At 33.8% G+C, this 25,198-nt stretch overlaps 1 protein-coding gene and 1 pseudogene across 1 annotated transcript; one reads left to right on the top strand and one right to left on the bottom strand.

The window, feature by feature from the left end:
* Positions 1-16,174: 16,174 nt before the first annotated feature.
* LOC113737420 (uncharacterized) lies at positions 16,175-21,295 on the bottom strand (annotated as a pseudogene).
* A 3,288-nt stretch (positions 21,296-24,583) lies between these two features.
* Positions 24,584-25,198, top strand: LOC113737422 (uncharacterized). Its single transcript, XM_027264655.2, has one exon. The coding sequence runs from the start codon at positions 24,584-24,586 to the stop codon at positions 25,196-25,198; it is 615 nt and encodes a 204-aa protein (XP_027120456.2).

The raw sequence follows: 25,198 nt of genomic DNA, 5'->3' as shown, positions 1-25,198 counted from the left end.
GCAAAAGTACCAAGAAGAAAAAAAAAATAAAAATAAAAATAAAATAAAAACTGAATTTGAAAAGAAACAAATAATCCAAATGCCAGCTCCCCGGCAACGGCGCCAAAAATTGACAGGTGTCGAGTCTGTGCAATAATAAATACCTACTCGAGAAAAATGTAAATTTTACATATAGCGGTGAGTAGGGTCGAATCCACAGGGACTGGGGATAACTTATTTCTTTTAGAGTTCGAAGTATGGGGGGTTTTCAATGGAAGGCAAATAAAAATGAAATAAAACAAACAAAATTCAAAACTAACTCACAAAGCACAATTTACTAAAAATAGCAATTAATTAAAGTTCTACCCAAAGGATCAACTGCTCAGGCACGGTCCAATTAAATAATCATCGATGCAAAGATATTTCACCCATTCATCACTAGGTTGGTTATAGTTATCAATAAGCTCTGACAACCAGTTCTTCCTTACCTTTTCGACAGTCAAGGTACGACCATTGACTGCTTCCCTAACCAGATAACAACCCTAGGTACGACCGTAGAAATTTAATTACCCAATTGCATTAAAACTAGAAGAACCCAACCCTAACCAATAAACACGCTAAGAGGGTTTATTTAAGCTAGATCTTACGCTTCCCCATCATAAAGCCAATTATGGTGGTTGCCACGAGGTGTTAACTAAATGAACAATTACGGATTCTATTTAATTAACGTGGCAGTAGGCTATTAAATTAAATCAAATACCCGGCCGTTGATATTCAATTAATAAAATACCCATGAACAATTAATTCAGGAAACACACGAATAGCAATTAATTGGAGGAAATAATGAAGATTCGGTTAGATCTCACAGATATTATGGACCGCGCCCTCGCGCCAACCTTTGGATAGAGGGGGGAATTAGCCGCTCCTCATCATGTCAAGCTCACGCAATTTAATTGATTTCATCCCCGCAAACATCAAAGAATCTGGATTGGTGAAGTAGCGCAGATAGAAAAAGTGAAAAGTCTCGCTTGACTCTGCGTGGGAGTCCGTACTGGATTCCCCAAGTTCAATGCCAAAACCAACGGAAGTTGAATAAATTCGAAAGCGAAAAGCAAAGGAGTCAGACGCAGACGCCAAAAACAAGGGAAAGAAAAGTCTTCTGTGTCTGACCCTATTCGGCTGCAGAAGAAACAAAAGAAAAATAAAAGCGTCTGACAAATCTTCCCCTAAGAAAAGTAGAAAAAGAGAAACTAAGGCTAAGAGTAGTGATGCTTTGAATCTTGCTTTTTCCTTTCTTTATAGCCGCCGCAGGAACTCTCAGACGTCTGGCCCAATTCAAAAGCTAGCCTTTTGGAGTTTTTATCCCATGCTTCTCGCGGTTCACGTGGACCGCAGTCCGGCTTTCGGTTTCGTCCACCTTCTAAGGCGTGGCCACGCCCTGAGACGAAAAGTCTTCTGGAAATTTACCCCGCGAGATCATTTTTCATGCCTACCACCTACAATTCACACAAATATCGAATATGAGTGAAATTCCAATTCTTAGCACCGTGAATAGCCAAAATTAGGACAAAATAACAGTGCAAAATACGCCAAATAACCGTTCTATCATTACTCTATTATTTAGACTAATAATCAATTAAATCAAGAAAAGTTGTAATTACTACTATCTAACTAGTTTTAACTAGATAATTTGCAAAGCACCAATGGAGAAAATTCACTAAGTACTTGAGTTTAGGAATGTAGAGTCCACTTATGGTATAAAAGATACAAATAAATAGAATTATCTCTTGTTACAACTCAACTCTTGTTTAACTAGGGATTCAGTTCTAATATTACCAAATCTCATTCTCATGATGAAATGGCCTAAACTAGACTAGTTTTCCCTATTCTCATGGTGAATAACTAAATCTACTCTTGTTTTTTTCATGAAATGTAAGGTTAATCCACTTAAATCTATCTCTATTCTCATAAGTCTACTACTTAAGCTCTAAAATGTTGTTCCATCATTATTACCAACCTTCATTGAATAATAACAAATAACAACTTGCTATTGGTGAGCAAGCAACAAGTGATAAGCATGAATAATAGACAAGTTAATACAAAGTATAACAAGTGTAAATCATATTCAATTCATATCAAATAGCCACAAGTTTCATTTACTGCCTAGATTTAGAAATTAAGCTACTCATATAATATATGACAAGAAAGAACATTGTTTCATTGCATGAACACATATTGAATCACAAGCAAAAGATAAATAAAGAAAGCTTAGCCAAAATAATGAAAAAGCTCCCAATGATCTTCTATTTCTTCGACAAAATGAGTTGTACAATGAAGTCTCCAATTGTTCTCACATTGTTTTAGCTAGAGAGAACAAAACAAGACTAAAAACTAAGCTGCAATGCTAAAATTTGATGATAACTACTTCTAATGTCTCTCTCCCTCCTTTCTAATGATTCTTACATGTCTAGTGTTAAGAGAGTCAAAAAGTGGTTTTTAACAAGATATAAAACTTCTTTTCTCTTCCTTTTGAAATCTTGAGCATGTGCAGCCGAAATTCTGTTTAGAAATTGAGCTGAAAAGCAGTGTGAAAGTAGAGCAAGTTGTAGAAATCAAGCTCGAATACATGACCTTAGGAATACGTGACTTACGGTCGTGTATTGACAGCTCGCATTTTCATTTCTGCAAATTTAGCACCACTTCAAATGATATTTTCTCAATGATGGAGGCTGAACTAACTCTTGTGCAAAACATGAAAGTTGCAACCCTTTGTATTATCTTTTCAATGCCTCAAGAATCATTTAATTTGGAACTCTGTGAACTAAGAATTGACCAAAATACCGTCTACTGGTTAGAACCTTGTTTCAGCTTTCGACAATGAAAATACATTTTTGTATTTCGACCTTTTAACAAATAAAATGACTAAACTGGGCTTCAATTTCTTCATACCAAATGTAGTTCTATTTCTTAGCTTCAAAATGTATAAGAATCACCTTAATCCGATCATTGTAACGCAAGATATAGTCGAAATACCATAAGATGTCAAAGCTGGAAAACTTGCATTTCTTCCTTTGAGTATTTTACACTTCATGCATTCTTTTTATAACTTTAAATCATCAATAATCATCCAATTCTCTTCTTAATTCATGCCATTTGATGATTGAATCATTAAACCTATTGATGGATTATTGTTATAAGTACAAGTTTAATTTCGAATTACACCTGTTTTACTACAAGCATACAGGTCAAGCTAGTAGTTTTTGAGTATATATCGGGTCGAACCCACAGAGAGCGCTATACAAGTACTAAATCCTTACTTACTCTGTTATTTAGACTAATGATCAATTTAAACAAGAGAAACTATGATTAATACTACCTACAAATCTTAACTAGATATTTACAAGATAACAACTGGAGAAAATTTACTAAAAACTCGAGTCTAGGGATGTAGATTCCACTTATGGCATAAACAACACAAATGAATAGATTTATCTCTTGTTACAATTCTTGTTTAACTAGGGATTCATTTCCAATATTACCAAATCTCATTCTCATGATAAAATGGCCTAGATATAGTCTAGTTTTCCCTATTCTCATGGTGAATAACTAGATCTACTATTGTTTTTTTCATGAAATGCACGTTTAATCCACTTAAGTGTATCTCTATTCTCATGAGTCTACTACTCAAGCTCTACTCATGTTGGTCCATCATTATTACCAATTTTCATTGAATAATAACAACTAAGAGCTTGCTATTGGTGATCAAGCAACAACAAATGATAAGCATGCACAAATAGACAAGTTAATACAAGATGTAACAAGTGTAAAACATATTCACTTCATATCAATTAGCCATAAGTTTCATCTATTCCCTAGATCTAGAAAATTAGCTACTCATGTAAGATATAACAATAAAACACATAGTTCATTGCATGAGCATGTTATGAATTACAAGTTAAAGATAGAAAAGGAAAGCTTAGCCAAAATAATGAAGAAGCTCCCAATGATCTTCAATTTCTTCAACAAAATGGTGTACAATGAAGTCTCCAATTGTTCTCACAAAAAGTACTAGTTAAAGAGAACAGGATAAGACTTTCTTCTAAGTTCCTATGCTAAAAACTGATAAGATCTCCTCTAATATGTGCTACTCTCTCTTCTAATGATTCTAACATCTCCTTGTTAAGAGAGTAAAAAAGGTGGACTTTGGACAAGATATAAAGCTCCTTTCCTCTTCCTTTTTGCATTAGAAGCATGTGCAGCTGAAATTCTCTCTCCAACTATAGCTGGAAAGTAGTGTGAAAACAAGGCAAGTGGCTGAGAAAGTTACTGAAATCAGGCTACAATACTCGACTTGAGAATACGCGACTGCAACCTACGTATTCTCAAGTCGCGTATTCACTTCTGTGAATTTGGCTTCATTTCAACGACTATTTCTCTATGATGGAGGCCAAACTAGCTTTTCTGCAAAACATAAAATTGTAGTCCCTTGAGTTTGCTTTCCAATGCTTTAAGAATCATCCAATTTAGAGTTTTGTGGACTGAGATATGATCGAAATACCATCGACTGGTCAATCCCTTGTTTCAGCTCTCGACCATACAAATAAGCTTCTGTGTTTTCAACTTTTTTGACCAGGAAAAAAACTGAATTGGATTCGATGTCTTCATACCAAATGTAGATCTATCTAAAAAGCTTTAAAATGGTATAAAGATCACCTCGATCCGATCATTGTAACTCAAGATATTGCCGAAATACAAAGATGTGTCAAAACTGTCTTCACTTGCATTTCTTCATTTGAATATTTTGCACTTCATGTCTTCTTTTAACCTCTTCAAATTATCAATTATCATCCAATTCTCTTCTCAATTCACACCCCTTTCGATGATTGAATCATTAAACCTACAAAAACATGAAGTTTTTATCATTAAAATCCATAGAAATGCAATGTTTGCCATTTAACCACAAAATGTACATTTTTACCAAAACCCTAGTTAATTAGTTATATAACTAGTTAAAACACACCAAAACTAACTAATAAAACACACTAAAAACACATAAAATATATACTTGTCACCTACCAAAAACATGAAGTTTTCACCATTAAAATACATAGAAATGCAATGTTAACACTTAAACCACAAAATACATATTTTCAATAAAATCCTAACTAATTAGCTATAAAAGTGTCTAAAACACACCAAGCTAATTCGTATATATCACAGGTCTTTAAGATCAAATTAACTTCTTTTGTGATGTTTGGACACAGGTGTGGCTTCTCTTTATAATTGAGGTGAGTTAATTGATGATTTTTTATGTGAGCACAAAAGTTGTTCAAGTGTTGATCCGGTTGTTAGGATTCGAGCAGGGTGAAATGTCTTCTATTACTTTCATTTCAGTGAAGTCAAAGAGATCAATTTCTCAAATTCCTAGGGTTTTCAAGCTCACAATTTTGCAAACCAAGCTTCAAATCAAGACTTTAAAGATATTGATGGGAAATCCGCACCATAAACCCTAATTCATGAGGTGGATCAAGGAGTAGATTCTTTATTGATTTGGCGTCATCTATTTCTCTTAGGGTGCATTTGATAAAACTGAAAGATGGAAATTAAAATCTGAAATCTGAAATTTGAATCCATTAAATTATTAAATTGTTAAGTATTAAATCAAATACATTTGAGTGTATATCACATTTAGTGATAAATGAATAGTTTATCACTTATTTTTTGGAGTAAGTTTTGCCTAGGAAAGTCGGTATCACTTAATTAATTTAGATATTCAATTTTTTATTATCAAATACGTCTGAACATATTAAGTTCTGAATCTATTAAATTTAAATACTGAATTGGATTATCAAAATGGACCTTAATTTCTTAGTTATTTAGTCGATTGTGTTAAGAATAAATTGCACCAGCTTGCATGTAAGATGGAACCACAAAGTTGTTGTTTTAATTGAGTTGTTTTGGGCCTTTTAGGTTAGTAAAATAATTTGGCTACTGAAAACTTAAGTTGGGCCTTAATTAGTTAGTTCTTAGTTGATTACTTAAGTAGTTAAATCTTGGCCCTTTTGGATTTGTACTTTGGCTATAAATAGTCGAAGTCTTTGCTTTGATTAATAAAGACAATAGAGAGAACATATTTTCTAACATTAAACACATGTGTGTTTCCCTCTTGGCTTCTTTATGAGCTATCCTTGAGCACTTTAGAGTAGTCCTAGGGTGCTCATCGACATACTAATCAAGTAGTCACATTGATTGTGGTATTGTCTACCTATCAAATGTTCTTAAGCCATTCCCTGAGCATTTTGATATCTGCTGCCCAAACCTTGATATCGATTCTAGATCCTCAGGGCTTGTGGTACTACAAGTTATATCTTAAATAGGGAGTAGAATGTATCAGCTGGCATTAGAGTTAGTTGAAGGTGTCAAAGTTATATCCCTTTTAGTTTTCTTGTTAGTGTCTTTGTCGTTCTTATTCTAGAGTTCTAGGGCTTTGTGTTTTGAGTAAAAAAAAAATTTATTATTCATTCACAGTACTGTTCATCCGTGTTATTGTTCATCTCGAAAAAAAATTCTGTTCAAAGTGTTTCTTGGAAATCCAAAGTTCTTACCTAGGGTTTCTTCGTGAGCCTTGTTGAATCTTGGGTTGTGTGAGCTATTGGCGCTTGATACTTGAAATCCTAAATTTTGGTTCTTGAAGTTCTTGAAATTTTTTTGGGGAAATCTTGGCTGGTCATGTCTATTTCTTGAATCTTTCTTGAGTTTCTTGAATTTCTTGATTAAATTCCAGAAGTTCTTAAAGATCTTGAAACAAACTTTAAGGTTTCTTCAATTCTTGTGCTCAAACTTTTCAAGTCTTGAAATCCTTGAAATCTTGGAAATTTGGAGCTTGTCTTTAACGAGTTTCGTCACAAGTTTGGCGGCATTTGTATCAATTTTCCTGCTCTCTATTTGGGTATTTTTCAGTTTACAAGGAATAGATATACATATTCATCTGCAAATGATCTATATATGGATGTAACTAGAATTGCATTATTTAACCTGTTAATTTCACCCTCGTTTATTTTTCCCTATATGTGAGGCTGATGTTATTCTCTAAATCTAGCTTTATTGCATATATCTTGAATAAGGTTAGTAATTTCATCACTGGACTCATAATTTGTAAAATTCAGTTGTTTTGATGTGATTATATGAACACTAGCTTCTAACTGTGCTCTAAAATTAGTTATCTTCGGGCTTTTGATTGCATCTATTTCCTCATTACTTTTTAGGATTTAGGGTTCATCAATTGTGCATGTTTTGGATTTCTGAGTTGGTTTTCCCTTTTCACTTTTATGATTTTAAATGCAAAAAATTTTGGTTCCTACAAAATTTGTGATTGATTTATGTGATAAACTGAAATTGTTTCTATAATATATTGTTATTTCTTTTGCGAAAAGTCATTTTTCAATTGGTTGATTTGTCAAATTGGTTGACAATATTCATCCTACTTTTTTCAGAATCGTTTGGCTTTCTCTTCTTTTGTTATGAATTCTTTTAATTTGCTATTTAGCAAAAGGTTTGTTTTGTAAGTTTTATTGTTTTTTTTTTTTTTTGCTTTGGGTTATTTGTTTGAAATGTTAAAGAAGCCTGGTTGTTTGTAGTTGTTTACTTAGTTCCTAATCAAAGAATTCCTGCAGGCACACATGATTGATCGTAGTAATAAATTACCTCGAGTACCTTAGGGCCGAACTCACTGGAACGAGTTAATTTTCTACTTTATTTATTCTAACAAAAATAACAAAAGTTGAGCTCAAAGTTTGTTTTAATCACTACTCAAGAAATTAAATAATTAATCAAATCAAACAAGATACAGGTGAAAAAACAAATGGCAAAGGACTAGGTTTCAAATTTTGATCCAGAGTTTGAGTTAATTAACCAGTTAATTTCTTAACATGGCAAGAATGTATCACACGCCAGTACCTTAAATTATGTCTAGATACATCTAAGTTTTGCCTAATTAAATCTTACGTCTCTCTCGATATCATATGCATTTAATTAAACTCTTTAAGATCACAGGTGATATAGTTTCATCTTACATACTCTAATCTATTTTCATGATTAGGTTAGGTATGTTTATTTATGTAGAGCACGGTTGTATATCGCTTCTCAGTTCAATGCAATCCAAAAAGCATGTCTATGGTGGCCAATCACAAATATGTAATTAAATCAGAATAAATAAATCAAGGCAAAAATTAAGAAATTAACTAAGATAAATAATCAAACCTCCATCATAAAACCGTAATGCTAAATATAAATTAGTTCATCATATTTGTAAGAGTAGGCAATACTTCAATATTGAAAAATAGAAGACTTAGAATAAAGAGCATGTAGAACTTCCTAGTTGAAGAAACGCTAAATCCTGCACCTTGATCTCTAACTTTGATTCTTGAATCTCAAAGAAAAATCTTAGAACTAATGTTTATATGCAAGTGTTTTCTCCCTAAAAACATCATATTTATAGTTTCTTAAAGTATTATCCCAAACAGGGTAGGATCGGGCTTATTGGAGCTAAAAATCACAATTTCGTTCATTTTTCTGATGAACTCCAGCCTTAACCCTGGTGCTGGAATTGGGACTAGAGAAACACCAACGAGAAGACCGAAATCAATATTAGACAGACCTCTTGGGATCCATGTGGAGATCCATTTTGAAGTCAAAAAACTCTATTAACAAGGCTAAATCATCTCTTGGTCAAAATATGAAAGTTATATCCCTTTGAATTAGATTTTCAATGCCACAAGATTAATGTCATTTAGGGGTATGGACATTGAGATATGCCCAAAGTACTAAAAACTGGTCAGAAGAGCATCACAACAAAACTATACTTTAGTAATTTGGACTTTTGGGTATGAAAACATGAGAACCAAACTTTAATGTCTTGATAAAAGTTGTAGAGAACCCTCTTAGCTTCCGAATCAATTAAGAATCATCTCAATCTGATTTTGGTAACTCAAGTTATTGACAAAATATTGAAACATGTCAATCTGGTCAAATCCCTTCTTACTCTTTATGTTTTCTTCTTCCGTTGCTTTTTTGCGCTATGTTTTTAGTCCATTTTCTATCCAGTTGAACTATTCACCTATTAGAACAATGTAAGAGTAAAATTAAGTAGTTTCTACTCAATATAAAACTCAAATAGCGTAGTTAACTAGCACCTTATACATCAAAATATACTATAAATTACACTCTATCACTTCCTTTTTTGAATATTAGATCTATTACTTGGTTCCTATTCTGAAATTTGGATCTATGATGAATTTAGGAATCAAACTAAAGTTGATTGATAAAAGTTGTTATTTTTCATAATTTTCATTAGGTATGTTTGTCAAATAAATTGAAGTCTTCGTCCAAAATAGGCTTCAATGGAAATCTTTTAAACAAGATACGTGCTACTTGATCTTGTAATTATTTTGCACGTTGAGTTGTCTGCAACTACTTGTTCTTTGTAATTGAAGGTAGTTTCAATCGTTAGTAGATGTTTGTGGGCCTGAACAAATATGATACTGAGCCTGAGCAGAGAAAAATCTTCAATGAAGTTGATGAGTTTATTAAAGTCAAGCTAATGATGAATCCTGAAACTAAGTAAAATAATGGATTCACATATCTTAGTTTTGTAAATGTGGAACAAGCTAAACAAGCTTTGTTCATAAGTCAAAAATGAAATTTTTTTTTTCTGATTTAGTTGTTATGATAAAAACTGAATTTAATTCATATCTTTAGCAGCCCCAAATTCCAGATGCATGGAAAACAATGTAGTATTACCCAAGTCAAGATAGTGATACTTAATTTGTTTCTAGTTAATATCTGCAAAACATGGACAAAGGAAGATGTAAGTAGATAAGGACAATGAAAGAAGAAGGGATGGTTTGGACAATTCGGGGAAGGAGTGTGAGTGAGAGGCCCCAAGTTTGAACCCTCCCACTTATACAAAAAAAAAAAGTAAATAAGGTAAAGCAGTATGGTGTTGCGGACCCTACATTTGTTGATGACAGTAATAGTAATGGTACAATCGAGGCTTTGCTGTTTCAAAATTCTCTTGTCGTTATGATGCCATGGATGCTTTTAAATGTTCACAAAAGATGTTGTGTTTGGAGCTAATATATCTGCTGAGGTTTCTTGTGTAAACTCCTTCCTTGATCCAGGTGACGAGATCATGATTCAGATAACAGGCTCAAAGCAACATTGGAAAGAATGGCAAGACTCTTCATGCCCCTTCTATTTTTGGTATCTCAAAATTTTCAAGAACGGCAGAACAAAGCAAGATTTTCATCATTGTAGAAACAAGATACATTGACAAGTTTATAGTTAAGGCAATAGTCAAAGCTGACCAAGTTTCTGATCCTCTTTGAGGGAAAACTTGTTGAAAGCTTCAAGAATTGTGGTGTTACTTTTGTTCAAGTAAGCATCATCAATTTTTCATGAGTAATCTTTACTTTCTCACCTACCAATTTGGCTTAATTGAAATGTTTTATTACATTTAGATTGGTGACATTATGACGTGATCAAAAGGCTACGGTTCCTCTATATTGGGATGATTGGAGCAAAGCATTTGGTAATAATGCTAACTTTGCTTAAAAGTGCTTGTAACAAATCTCTTGCTTCTTTCTCTCAAAGATGCTTCTTCCCCACGGCTTTCAGTGAACAGAGAAGCAATGAGAATACAAAGACAAAGGTTATTTCGAGTAGTAGTAATTCATTATTAATTGCTTGTCTAACTTTATAATAGAAGGGTGATAGTTAATTGCTTCTCTAATCGTAAGGAAATGCTCATTTATCCAAAAAATTGAGCAAGATATGCAGTACTTCAGCACTGATAAATATTAGACGAACAAGAAATACATCCCATGGTTTGTTGCTCTTGCAAAAGCTGCTAGCTGGAAGAAAGAAGCTAGGCTAGCGTGAAAAATCATCTTCAACATAAAGTGTCATTCCCGTGAATGTGGCCCATCACATAAATTGGTTGTCCTTGCAAAATTTGAAACTAAATTTTGTTCCGTGTGGTTAATGATTTATGTCGGTATAAGCATGATTCCTGTGTTGAGGATGCCATAGTTTAATAGACAAGATTGAAACCCAATAACATAAGTATCTTGGGTCCAAACGCGCAACGGATCTTCTGTCCCACTTTTTATTATATTGTTATTTCTCCTACATAAATATCATGTTTTAGTTCATTTTTGTTTCCTTAAGATCCAATAACTATTAATTGAGTAATACATAAAATTTAACAAACTCAAAAAATTAAAATGGATAAAAAATGAGATTTTTTATGAATTTTCTGCTATATTTTTAAATTTTCATTATATATTGCTTTTTTGAAACTGCTGTATTTATTTTTCACTCAATTAATAGTTATTGAATTTTAAGAAAATAAAAAAGAACTAAAACATGATATTTATGTAGGAGAAATAACAATATAATAAAAAATGGGACAAAGAATGGCATAAAATATGAGACAGAAGATCCGTTGCGGTCCGAATCCCCATTCTCACTCCTCCTGTGCTACAAAAATTGAAAAAAAAAAAAAAAATTCCCGTGAGTTATAACCGGATTCTTCATGAATATAAATCCAAGACAGAAGCAAAAGTGACATAAAGTTGACAGCCGCTAATGATTTTGGCAAAAGCATATTATTGTTACTATTTTTTTGTTGTTTGAAAGTGATATAGTCGAGTAATTTCAGATTCTTCTTGAATATAGTCCAAGACAGTAGCAAAATTGACATAATTAAGTTGGTAGCCGTTAATGCATTTATAAACACCAACCTTTTACTATTTTTTAATATTTTTTTTGAAATTTTTATTTATTTATGGATCATTTATTTTTACGCTTTCTAATGTATATTTTTATTATTTTTGTAGGTTTATCTAAAAAAGGAAAAAAAATAGTGAAAATGAAAAGAAAAAAATCTTGGCATTTACTTTTCCTTTTTTTAAAAAAAAATTATTTGGTAGCCGTTAATGCATTTATAAACACCAACCTTTTACTATTTTTTAATATTTTTTTTGAAATTTTTATTTATTTATGGATCATTTATTTTTACGCTTTCTAATGTATATTTTTATTATTTTTGTAGGTTTATCTAAAAAAGGAAAAAAATAGTGAAAATGAAAAGAAAAAAATCTTGGCATTTACTTTTCCTTTTTTTTAAAAAATTATATCAACATACCTCATACTTTCTTTTTTTTTTAGACTACTTAATTATTAACCAGCCCGCGCTGGGTTGGTCTACTGGTGAAAGTAGCCTTATTAGGTGAATTCCATCTGGGTTCGATTCCGGGCAGCAACCTAGCTGTTAAATTCTTCAGCATCGGTTGGGCCTGCTCTGCTGAAGCGATGTGAGATTAGTCGGGTGTAGATTCGGATACCTACGGTGTTGAAAAAAAAAATATATATTAACCTAACGCTACACTTCACCTCCCATCCTTCTCTTCTTCTTTTTCGTACAAAATTCATCATCACACAACTCTCTCACGTCTCTCTCTCTCCCAAGGATACACACCCTTGCACGCCATAAAAAACACACCTCACTCCATTCTCTCCTTCTCTCTTGGCTCACAGACGAAACAAACAAAAAAGAAGAAGACCCAAGGGAGTTGAGGAAGAAAGTTGTTGCTGAAGGAGCTATTGCCGCCATCGAGCTCATCCAACTCATCAAGAAAGGATTGTAAAATTCTTCTCTGTCTCTTTTCAATTTCTAATATGAATGGCAGGCATCATCTGGTTTTCTTTTCACTTGATATTTATGCGTATTTGGATGAAGCTTGGAGCCTGATAAATGAGTGTTTGAGTTGTTTTCTTGAATTCATGGCTTTTGATGTTAATTTGGCAAACAAAAGCAACAATCCATATCATGGCTTGCTCATGTTTGGTAAAATGCCTGAATGAATATAGAATTAAAAAAGGGGCAAATATGTGTGTATATGTTAGCATATTTGCAGCGATTTGTTGTGATGAAAAAAAGAGTTATTTTAAATCTGAAAGTTAGTGGATCCTCATGTCCAAGCAAGTCACGGGTTTTTTTGATTTTTATGAATTTTGTTTCTCTTTCTTGCAACTAACTGAATAGCGGCTGCGTTGTAGAATTTAAGGGTGAGGTTTGGTGCGTTCATCAGCCACACAAGAGTGGTTTGGGGAAGGATCAGAGAGAGAGAGAGAGAGAGAAAATTTGCTGGAAAAACAAGAGAAAACAGGGCTGACGAACCGGCCCTGTTCAAGCCCGAATATCTCTTTCATGATTCATCGTTTTAGGGACATTCTTTTTGCTGCACTTTCCCAAGTCATCGGGAAGTAACTGTTCTGTTGAAGGTTTCTGAGGGAAACCACTCTAAAGTTGCGAAAATTCTTGTTCAAATCACCCATTTCTCAGCTTTTGAAATCCGAAGTTCAGAGAAGAATTCCACAAATCTTGAATTTCGGCCATCCACCGATGTCTAGTCCAACTTAAAACCCTTAGAGGAGTTGTAGATAACCTTACTTGATCAACTCTTTTCATTTTATATCATATTTGACTAATTTCTTAAAATTTTCTCCCATTCTTGATTGACAATAGTGATTTATTTTTTGGGATGTTTTGTCCTAAAATTTTACATGAGTCTTGCCATTTTCGACCAGTAAAGATGTAGGACATGAGTTTTCTGCAATTTTTTTCGTTGAGTTATGTGAAGCTTAGGAATCTCAGCGTGAATCTCTTTTCATTACCCTATGAACTTGCTAATCTAACTTTCTTTGCTTTTCGTTGGTTTATGGCAAGGATGCATGAGTTAGAAGTTTCCTTTGTATTCCTGTGTTTTAATTTATTTTCATGAAGAGATGAGTCATCGGAGTTCTTCCATCCTTTGGGTTATCAGTTGAAAAGTTTTGATGCTTTGTGTGGTTTTCCCTTTGTTTCCTTTTTCTCTCTTTTCTTTTTTTGCCCCAGAGTTTGTTCTTCTTGGTTAGAGTTGGCGCATAGTTGGTGCCTTGGTGGCCTTGCTATGAGTTTTTGAAATAATTTGACCTGGGTTGACTTTTTCTTCCTTGTTCTCCTAAACTAATGCCTTTGTCTTTTCTTTTCCCTTTTGCCAACCTTGTTGCGTGCTTCTTTTCCAGTTTCTTTTTTTTACTTCTTCTTTCTTTTTATTTTTATGTCATATGTGATATAAATGAAGTTATTGGATTAGTTGAGTTGGGCTTTTAGGTTACGATATGGGCTGAATTAATACTTTATATTGGGCTTGGTTGTGGTTTTGCATAGTCTTGTTTGTATCTCTATATGGTCTTGTTAGGGGGTTTACTCATGGGTTGAAGTTTGGGTTGTAGAATATAAGTTTATTTGGGTTGCTTTAATCTTGAGTTGGACTTACTTGTTTATTTCATTCCTGCTTACATGCATTCTAATAGAGTTATTTAGGTAGTTTCGTTTGGATCAGAAGACTCAGTCCAAATGTCTAGCTTTGTTGATGTTCGGAGTTGAGTTAAAAAATGAAAATCCTAGTCTCTTATTTGTTTTTTTCTTTCTTGCTTGCTTTCCTCCATTTTTGGTTCAACATGGAGCCTTCGATATCTTTTGCATTTATTCATGATAATTGCTTGCCGATTTCTTTCATCGAAGCCCCAAAAAAAAGTATATTTGCTGTTTGGCCCCCTAATTTTGTCATAATCATGTTAAGGCCCCAAATTTTGTGAAAACTGACAGAATTTTTCTTTTGAATTCTTGGCCTTCTTGTATGATGTTCATGCATGCTTTGATGAATGAATTCAGGTTTTTCAAGTTAATTAAAGTTTAAGTGAATTTATTAAATTTAGATTTCTAATTTTACAACTTTAGGAACTAATGTATATTGTTTTTGGGGATAATTTCAAAAACCTCCCCTGAGGTTTGTATTGATTGCAATTACCTTCCTTGAAGTTTGAAAAATTACATACACATCCCCTAGAAAGTATGTTTGTTAACAAATCGTAATATAAGAACAAAAAGTCTTATGAATATTCTATATTGCCTCTATTTGGTTTACAAAACAAATTAAATTATAAAACAAATCAAATATTATTGTTACTTCCTAAGTAAAAAAATTTTAAGGTAGTTCTTTGGAAAAAAAATTTAGGTCATGTTTCAAGGCATTAATTTTTAATGCTCGGACTTCATTTTTTCGCCCTTTGCTAAGTAAGTTGTAAAGAAACTGTTTTTAACAAATGCATCCCTACTGGTCAGCTATTTATAAAACTAAGCAAGAAGTTCATTTAAATGACCTTGGAATTGAATATAATGTATTAGGTTGAGATTGGAGCTTTTTGAATAAAGAAACATTCGCAAAATAACATCAAGGGACATAAGTGTAATTTTATAAATGTCAAGGGAGGTGGCTGCAATTGTCAGAAACCTCAAGAAAGGTTTATGAAATTGTACCTTTGTTTTTCTAGCTCTAGTTCATTCTCTATACACTTATTATTGTGCACTTCACTAGATTTTTCACCTGCATTTCTGACGTACCATTTCTATATTAGAATTGTAATATCAAAAAGTAAAAGGCACTCATCCTTGTGTTTTATTCTTATGTTATTTTGATGAGACTAATTTTTTATATTTATGGTACCTAAATGTAATTGGTGACTGCTAAAATGGCTCTAATCTAAAAGAAACTTGCAGGGGCATTGAGAATCTCTATGTGGTAATGTGTTTGTGACGTGCTCTTCCATTCATGTGCATTTGTATATGATGCATGACTCGTGTGTCATATACCAAAAAATATATCTCGAGGAGGCGAATTTTAAAATACATAAATTTAAATGTATAATCTAAATATCTTTAGGTTTTTTCGGGAGGAAGATTATTTGATTTTACAATATGTAATTTTGTAAGGGAGGAAAATTGAATTCTATAAAACTTCAGCCCTAATCCCCTAGTTTTGTCCTTGTACATGAGTATCACATCACATGTAGTGATAAGGGCAAAAAAAAAAAAAAAAAAAAATCTTGTTGCCACCTAAATAATTGAAATAGTATCTTTTTGCCTACTCAATATGCATTGGGATAACTAGGTAATGACTTCCCACGCAAGGCGTGGGAACTTTAGACCTGTTAATAAGATTCTATTTGTTATTGTGATATTTTTTAATGGTTGATACGATGCTATAATTCAAAAGAATAAAGTCATTGGAGTATTGTACAAGAATTGTTTGGTAGTCGTTCAAAAGAAAGAGCCAAGTATACCATTTACATATACAGCAGCATGGCTGATTCAAAATATATTGCTGAAGCCACTGCAGTGCTACATAAAAGTTGTCTGATATATTCAAGCAGGAGAGCCTGAACAGATTTATCACCATTTTTCATGTGCACAACAAATTCCAGAAGTTCTTCTGATGCCCATTCAGTCTTGCCTGGTGAAGAAATGTCTTCACCACCTCCTCTCACAACCGCACCAGCAGATTCCTCTTCATTAGCAACAGATCTTAACCCCACCATAAAATTCACTAGAAGAGACACCAAATAGCCCCACCATATCATGAGCAAAGTTTAATCAAAAGATTCACAATTTTACAGCAAGACAATTTTTAAGACCTAAACCAAACAATCCAATTTTGCCTGGAAAACCGGACATGAAAAGCAAGCATTAATCTGTTAAAGATGCAATAGTGTCAAAACAGAATTGACGTTGAAGGGTTAAAGGAATGAAATTAGTGTTGTTCAAATAATTACATTCTAAAGGGAAAAAGAGGTTTATTAGCCAGAACCTTTGGCAACCCAATTCACATTCTCTCCTTGAATGGTAATAGCCGGTATTATGGATTTTAAAAGAACCAAATAATCATTAGATGCATATGGTGAAAACTCATAAAGAAGTCAAAGAAAGCATTAGTCCAAGCACGCCCACAAAGATAACAAAAAGATAGAAGCTATTAAAATATGAACAAACCAGCAAACCTATCAAGAGAAAAGTTAAAATAACTATTACAACCAATATACAATGAAAACCAATCAGAATGAGTATGACCAAGGCCTAATTGAATATAAATTACTCTACTTAGTACTTGCACCACCAAAATTAAAGGTAATTCTACCTGTCAAGAAAGGGGAGCGAGAGAGAGAGAGTACATTGTTAGTGTCTTTGTCATCGCTTTCAATTAGCTTGACAATCCTCATTCATGTCTAACAAAAGCCTTTATTTCCTCGGACACACAAGAAAGCAGCATCTTTCACACATCCTTTGCACAAGGCTTGACAATCCTCATTCATGTCTAACAAAAGCCTTTATTTCCTCGGACACACAAGAAAGCAGCATCTTTCACACATCCTTTGCACAAGGCAAAAGGACAGGTAAGACACATGTAATAGGCATTCTTTTGACAAGTGCTACAAATATGCCAACCTGAAATACAACAAAAGGACGAGTGCATGTCAAAGGCTATCAAAACCTGCATAAATATAACACAACAACGTCAAATTGACTATGTCTAACCAAAAACGAAAGAGCAAGCAGAGATCAGTCAACCATATTTTATGAAAAACTTCAGCATAGAAAAACGATTAAATAAAAGCATGAAGTGGAGGGCTCAATTTTCCCAGAGTATACGTTAGCAAGTAATCATCCTTTATCAAACTACATGTATAGTAAATAATGTCAATTGTAAGAGCATGCTGATATCTCAACTTCATCAAGAATAATGTTCAAATGTCATGTCTCGTATGATATACAAACCCCAACCCTTTTAACATGACCAGTCAAGTCATTTCTGCAATTTCCTGAGGTTCTCTTTCCTATTCTTGATATTCCAAAAGTGCTTCAGTTGGTGCAAAGAAACTATCACGCAACTGAGGTAAGAAGAGGCATTCAAACCCTGTAGCAATTAAAGGTTAGTCTCATTGGACATGTCAATAAGTCACGTTCTTCAGTTTTCAGAGTATCTTAGGTTGTCCGCATGTTAAATTAGTCTCTCGAGAGTGAGTACAATAGGCGAATAAAGCTTTCAAAACTACTTAAGAACACATAAATTTCACAAAGTAGGTAGCAAAAATCACATATAAACAACTAAAGAGAATAGCACTGCACTTATGCATCTGAACCCTCCAAAACAAATTTAAGGTTACGTGTGAATATTGTTGCATCCCCGCATCTAACCATGTTTGCAGAAGAGACAGATGCACTTACCACAATTCCATTTGCCCTTTGCACGGAAGAATGCCTCATCCCGATTAACACAAGGGGGATGATATGCCTTGGGGCAACCCCTGAAAAAATAATGAATCAATATCATTTACAAAGAAGGCATATAAGTAGATACAATAAGCATGTGGATCATATTCAACACATTAGTTAATAAATTTTCAACCCTCACATTCTCTCCTCTGAAATATATTTCAAGTGGAATGGAATTCAATTTGAAAAGCCAGCATACTTACCGCCGGTCACACACCACAAGGTCTCCCCCATCAAAGCAAATGAAACAAACATCCTCATCCATTAGCTTTTGAGCTCTTCATCCAATTTTAGAATTAGTCAAATTTTTAGAATTCTTCCCCCTCTTGCGCTTCTCTCCAGCAGCCTTGCTTGACTCCCCAACATCTGTTTCAGTTTCCAATTCCGTCTCCGCCAGAGCAGATCCCTCCTCAGCAACCATGTCTTCATCTTCCTCATCTTGTGGAACAGACACTGAATCATCTATTTTAGCATTGGACTCAACATCACTAACCCTAGTAGTCACCATTTCAGCTTCAATCTTCTTCTCCATTTCAGTGTCCGCAGTTGGAATCCCCTCCTCTTGAATATTTTCCTTATTTTGCTCAATACTAACTGTAACCACTGACTGTTGACCAACAAACTCCAAATCATTTGGCACAGAATTTTCAGGTGCTGCCATTTGCTTCTTTTCATCCATCTCCGCATTGGCTAGAAGACTTTCCTCCTCCACCACCCCACTCTTACTATCTTCCATTTTTTTTATGTCATCCATTGTTGCGTTGCCTACAATACCTGTCTCCTCACTAATACTTATCTCTTTATCCACCTCTTCTTTAGCTGAATTTGGAGGTTCATTATCATCCAATTGTAAACCATGTGAACCCATAATCTTTTCACCTTCAGTTACCTCAGCAGTCGAAGTGGATATCTCCATGTCCACCTTAATCTCGATTTTCACAATCTCATCTACCATTACTTCTTTACCGTCAGGTAACTCCTCTTTCTCCTCTCCTGTCACCACTGCAGAAGATTTCACGGGTATCACCACCATTTCTGCATCTTGCTCAACTGTGACTGATTCATTAGCGCTTGATTGCAAATTGTCTGGCCAAGCAGGCGGCTTTTCTCCTCCAACCATGGCCACAGCTTCGTCAACCACCACATCATTGCTCCTTGCAGCAACAGATTCGGCACTATCAAGTTGGGAAGAAATAGTTACGTTAGATGCATCCTTCCCTGCATCACCTACAGTTGTGTTCTCCACTTCAAATTCCCCTGTCTCAACCACTTCTTTGACCTCTTCAGCCTCTCCAACAGCAGCCACAGACTTGACACCTAGTATAGAGGCATCCTTCCCTTCATCACCAACAGTTGCCTCCTCCACTTGAATGTCCCTTGTCTGAATCACCTTTTTGGCCTCGTCAACTGCAGCCACCGACTGAGCACCTACAACGGAGGCATTCTTCTCATCATCACCTACAGCTGCCTCCTCTACTACTAAGTTCCCTGGGTCAAGCTTAGAAACATACGGAAACAACTCTAAGTCCCAGGGAAATTAGATGCATGCTTGTAGACAGAAATTTAGAAAATGATAAGAACTGCCAAGAAAAATAAATTGTAAGAATACAGTCCAATCTCAATTATTTTGCTGAGATACATGGGCAAAAAAACTAATCGCATGGGGATTTCAGGATGATATCAAATTGTACACTTCTAATACAAATCTTTTCAGTGAACGAGTAAACAACGTAGATGTCATACAAAAATATCCAAAATGAAATTATTAAAAAGAAAATCAATAAAAAAAAACCATTCTGACAGGGAAACATGCAGAAATAAGTGTTCTCAGTTAGACGCTATCAAGCACCTGTAGTTGTTAACTATAAGCTACTTCTCAATTATGACATTGATAAATTTATTCCTATCAAGCTATGAGACTCAGTAGACTGCATCTTTGCAAGAATCAAAGAATTGCACACTTACTAAGTTTTAGGAACAGGACAGAGATGAATTGCAGAAGCTGCTCATTTGGAGTGCCAACTTGAGCAGTAAACAAGTGATCAAAGACTCCACAAATAGAATTTACTGCTGTTTGTTCAATAAAGATAGCCTTATCATCTTCGACCTAATCTTGGATTGCTTATATAACTTTTGCATCATTATTAATGTTGATCAACTCTTGCAAAATATTTGAAGCTTGCTAATTCCAGAACAACAAATCACAAATGCACCATTATTAATAAGAAAAGAAAAAAGACAGGCTTAACAGATTTGCACCAAAGTTAATGAAAGTTTAGAGTTAAAAATATTAGTTATTTTAGGTTCCTTGATTTAAAGGCTAGTTTTCAAAGCATTGCATTAGATCAGAAGCCTACTCAATCTAACATGCACATTAATCAAAAAGAAAGTCAATTGATAGGAATATCTAAGTAACTTTTCGTTGAGACATACATTTAATATTGAATCTGAAAAAAAAAATTTGTTGGCTAATGTACTTGACAAAACATAGAACTTTGGACAATACTGAAAAGACATGATAACAAGTATGTAATTCTCACACTCATTTCTGGATACTTAAAGTAACTTAAACAAGCATGAAAACAAAGTTTCTCATTCAAACTCAAAATGAAAAGCAGCTCAATTCACCAGTTCTGAAAATAAATTAAGAGAGTAAATTATGTCCTAAACAGAACAACAGATTAATGGTGGCAAAATGTGCAACAAGGCAAAACAGAAGGCTATCTATTGATATACGAATTGATCATATTCAGAGAGAGATACCTCCAGAGGCTATCACTAAAAAGGCTTTTAGTCATTTGGATAGCTCCTTATGTATTTTTGCATTACAATCTGAAACATATAGTACAACTGCAATCAATACTGTTAGCTTAAAGAAAAGGCTTTGCAAGAAAAAAAGCTTAGCAGTATCAGTTCGAACCTTCAGCAGCTTGCCATGTGAGGAGGATGTAGCAGACAATAACCCTTCATTTTTTGGCTCATTCCCAACCAATGCACTTTTTGACTCAATTGAAGACAACCTATCTGAATCATTTCCAATCTTTTTACAGATTAAAAAAAGTTCAGCCATCAAAATGGAATACTAAAAACTTATAGCAGAGAGACAATAAAATAGATATCAATGACTGGTGTTAAAAAGGGGGAGGGGGTGTTCTCTTATTGTCGAAAGTTAGGCCAATGCTAATCATTTCCAAACATATCAATGTTTCGAAAAAAAAACAAAAAAACAAACAGCAAACCAATTTTTTGTATATCAAAGAGCTGTAATTGTTTGATTATCAATAGACATAACATGAAGAAATTATGAAACCTTTATTTGGAACGAAGTCTTTGTTAGTTACATCTGTAATGTCCTTTTAGCTAAGCTTCTGTCTATGGAGTTATAATCTGGCACATTAACAGGTTGTGCAGCTTGCATGACCTATATAAGAGGATAAATAAAACTTAATAAGTAATTGTTACAGAATCTAAATGAACCTGCCATGCATGGGAGGATCACTTAGTACATGAAAGGATACAAATTGTTAAACGAAACATGCAAAACCTACCTCCACTACACTGCCTTCGATATTAACTCCACATTAAAAATAGAGTTCAAAAAAGGTTTACAACCTGTAGTATACTTATGCAAAATCACTAAAATTGATGTTGAACCCATAGCCAAATATTTTAACGCAAAACAAGAAATCTTTTATGACTTTCGGCAAGGGTGATTTACCATATATATAGATTGGAAGCGAAACAAGGTATAAGATGCTTAAAACCATGAAACTTTCCATAAATTTCTGTTAAATTATTGTGTTTTTATGAATTTTGATGCATTACATGGTTAAAAGAAATTACCTACGCAACGCAAGAAAACAACCCAAAAATAATGAAATTGAAGTTCACCTCAGGAAATTTCCCTTCCTCTCCAAAAATGGTACAAGAAAGACAGTAGCAGCTGCATAGACCTACACAATGAAGAAACCCAAAATTATTTAAGGAAAATGATAAAGCTGAACGAAGAAACAAAGAAAGGCCAAAATTTTGTTTAAGTAGAAGGGAGCATCCACTTGAGCTTCAGCGGCAACCTTTTACTTGAAAATCGAGAGTACTGCAAATCCTTCAATCAGTAATTGAATAAGAAATAGAGATTTTTGTATCAAGATAAAAACGGAAAAGTAAATAGCCAAATTTGATTCGAAAAGCTAAAAATTAACATCAACATCGGAAATGATACTTACGAAAAAAAGTCACCACTGGAGCGCACAGCAATCTTCCAGCATAATTGAAGTTTTCACAATCTTAAATAGTGCTTATGTTAAACAAGACAAAAACCTGTGCTAAAACTGTTGGATCTTTAATCCAACATTGGACTTATATGTGAATAATTATGTATTGCAAATTGTCAATTAAGGTTAAACCCAATTAAAGTGATCAAATATAGTTTGGGTTTAATGTATCTAATAGGATGTGGGTCCTTAATGTGTAGAGACTTATGGGCTCCCATTTCAAGGCTGAAATAGGGCTCCAAAAGGTAATAGGAATGTTACCTATAAATAGGGTTATGGTCCCAGGTCACATGTACCATTCTAGTTGTCGTATTTCCTAATACCACAAAATAGCTCTTCCCTGATATCCCATCGTCATGAAAGATACCAGAGAGAAACTAAAGGACTCTCTCAAAGGATCGGTAAATACGTGTTGACCTGAAAGGCCACCTCAAATTCTCTAAGAATTCAAGTATCTAGTTTGTCAATATGGATTCAGGTACGCTTCCGCTATTTTCCTATTAATTTATTTCTTAATAATCGCCATATAGATTTTGGGTTTAATAGGTGATGGTTTTCACCAAAGGCTAAATTAAGATAACCACCCTATCAAGTGGTATCAGAGCCCTTATGGTTGATTATTAGGAAATAATTTGGATTTAGTAATTTATAGTAAATTTACACTGCTGATTTAGTAATTTGCAAGCCTTGGTTGCTGATGGTTTTATAATTGCATGCCTTTTGTCTTCGGCCTCTGATTCAATAAAAAAAAAAAAAAAAAGGAATCCGTGGGTTCTGCTCCCATGGTGGATGAGTTTTTATACGGTTTTTTATGTTCATGAGTGCTTGCGTAAGTCAATAGGCATGAACTGTTAGTCTGATGCCATTCATGTGTTTTTGTCTTCGGTCAAATTCATGGTCAGAACTGTGATGCTTTTGCCTTCGGTCAAATTCTCCCAACAACTCAATGCTTTTGAGACACAAGTCTTCATACGGTTTTCAACTTGTTTACTTAAAACATGAATCAAGTGATGATTATGTGGGACTTACAAGATACTTGCTTTCTGGCTTCGGGAAGTAGTTCGTCCTCTTCCCCACTATTAATAATTAAATTGATAAAGTATAATGCAATTCAGTAGTTGATTCATGTGCTCAACCTTAAATGGCCGAGAGTCTCTTAAGTAAATTATTGATATGGTGATTTGTGTCTTAAATCTTGGGTACACAACTTGCCATGTTTTACCGTAATTAGTATTTTATTTTGGCTTGCTTCCTTGTATAAGAGAATTTGCATATATTTATATGTTAAGTAAATTAGGGTTTCTTTAATTAAAGTGAACCCTAATGAAGTTAAATAGGACATTTAAGCCCTATAAAATCCATATGTGTGGCCCATTAAATATGTAGTTTTATAAAGTACTTATGGATTTCAAAAAAAAAAAAAATTTTGGGCTTGAATAATAAATTGGGTCAAATTATGGATATGAACCTTTTGGTCCAATAAGTCTTGATCCAATTAATTGGTTTGATCACAGTTGACTAAAGTTGACTTTGATCAAAATTCTTGTTTAATTTGTATAATTTTAAATTTGAATATTGGTATGGATATATATATTTTAAAATAAATTAATTGAAATAATATGCCACCAAAGTGACCTTTATTATGAAAATTAATTTATTTTAAAATATAATTAGTTGGGTACTAGTAATTTTATGAATATTGATCGGCCCAAAGGAATGTCAATATTTAATGAAATTACATGTGCACTTGTGGTAATAAACATGTGATAATTATTCGGCTTTTACATGTGAATTATAAATTGGCCCAAAAGAAAATTTATTTTTGACACGTTATTATTGTCAATGTTTATTACTGCGCCAAGATATCACTTAGAAATTAATATTTTGTCCAAAGATAAAATATTAATGGAATATCGGTATCTTGAGATGGGGTTACCATTATTCAGATTTATTATTATTATTTTGATTTATGTGAGCATAGTTTTAATTATTTTATATTTTCTGTTCAGTTGCAAATGATCTTACAAATATTACTTCCAACATCAATAATATTCCTATGCTGAATGGCACAAACTTCAAGTCCTAAAAAGAAAATCTCTTGATAGTACTTGGAATAATGGATCTCGACCTTGCGTTAAGGATTGATTCTCCCCTACCTCTTACAGATCAGAGTACCTCTGATGAAAAGAGAAATAATGAAAGGTGGGAGAGATCAAATCGCTTGTGTCTGATGATCATTAAAAAGGCCGTTCCAGAAGTATTCAGGGAAATAATGTCAGAAACGACTGCAACCGCTAAAGAGTTCCTTCAGGACATTGAAAAAAGATTTGTCAAGAACGAAAAGGCTGAAATTAGTACGCTCTTGACACGCCTAGTTTCAATGAAATATAGTGGTAAAGGTAATATCAGAGAATACATCATGGAGATGTCTCATCTTGCTTCGAAATTAAATGCACTTAAGTTGAATCTCTCTGAAGAGTTATTAGTGCATTTGATTTTAATATCTCTTCCTACACAGTTTAGCCAGTTTAAGGTGAGTTATAACTGTCAAAATGAGACTTGGTCTCTAAATGAACTCATCTCACACTGTGTAGAGGAAGAGGAAAGGTTGAAACAAGAGCAGACAGAAAGTGCCCATCTGGTGTCAACCACTAATGATAAATGCAAGGGACTTAAGAGAAAGAAAGAAAAAGGAGCTGCAGGTACAGCGCCACAAAAGAAACAACAATAG

The sequence above is a fragment of the Coffea arabica genome, chromosome 3e (assembly GCF_036785885.1).
Source record: "Coffea arabica cultivar ET-39 chromosome 3e, Coffea Arabica ET-39 HiFi, whole genome shotgun sequence".
Classification (NCBI taxonomy): domain Eukaryota; kingdom Viridiplantae; phylum Streptophyta; class Magnoliopsida; order Gentianales; family Rubiaceae; genus Coffea; species Coffea arabica.
This window is presented reverse-complemented; position numbering and strand designations above follow the sequence as displayed.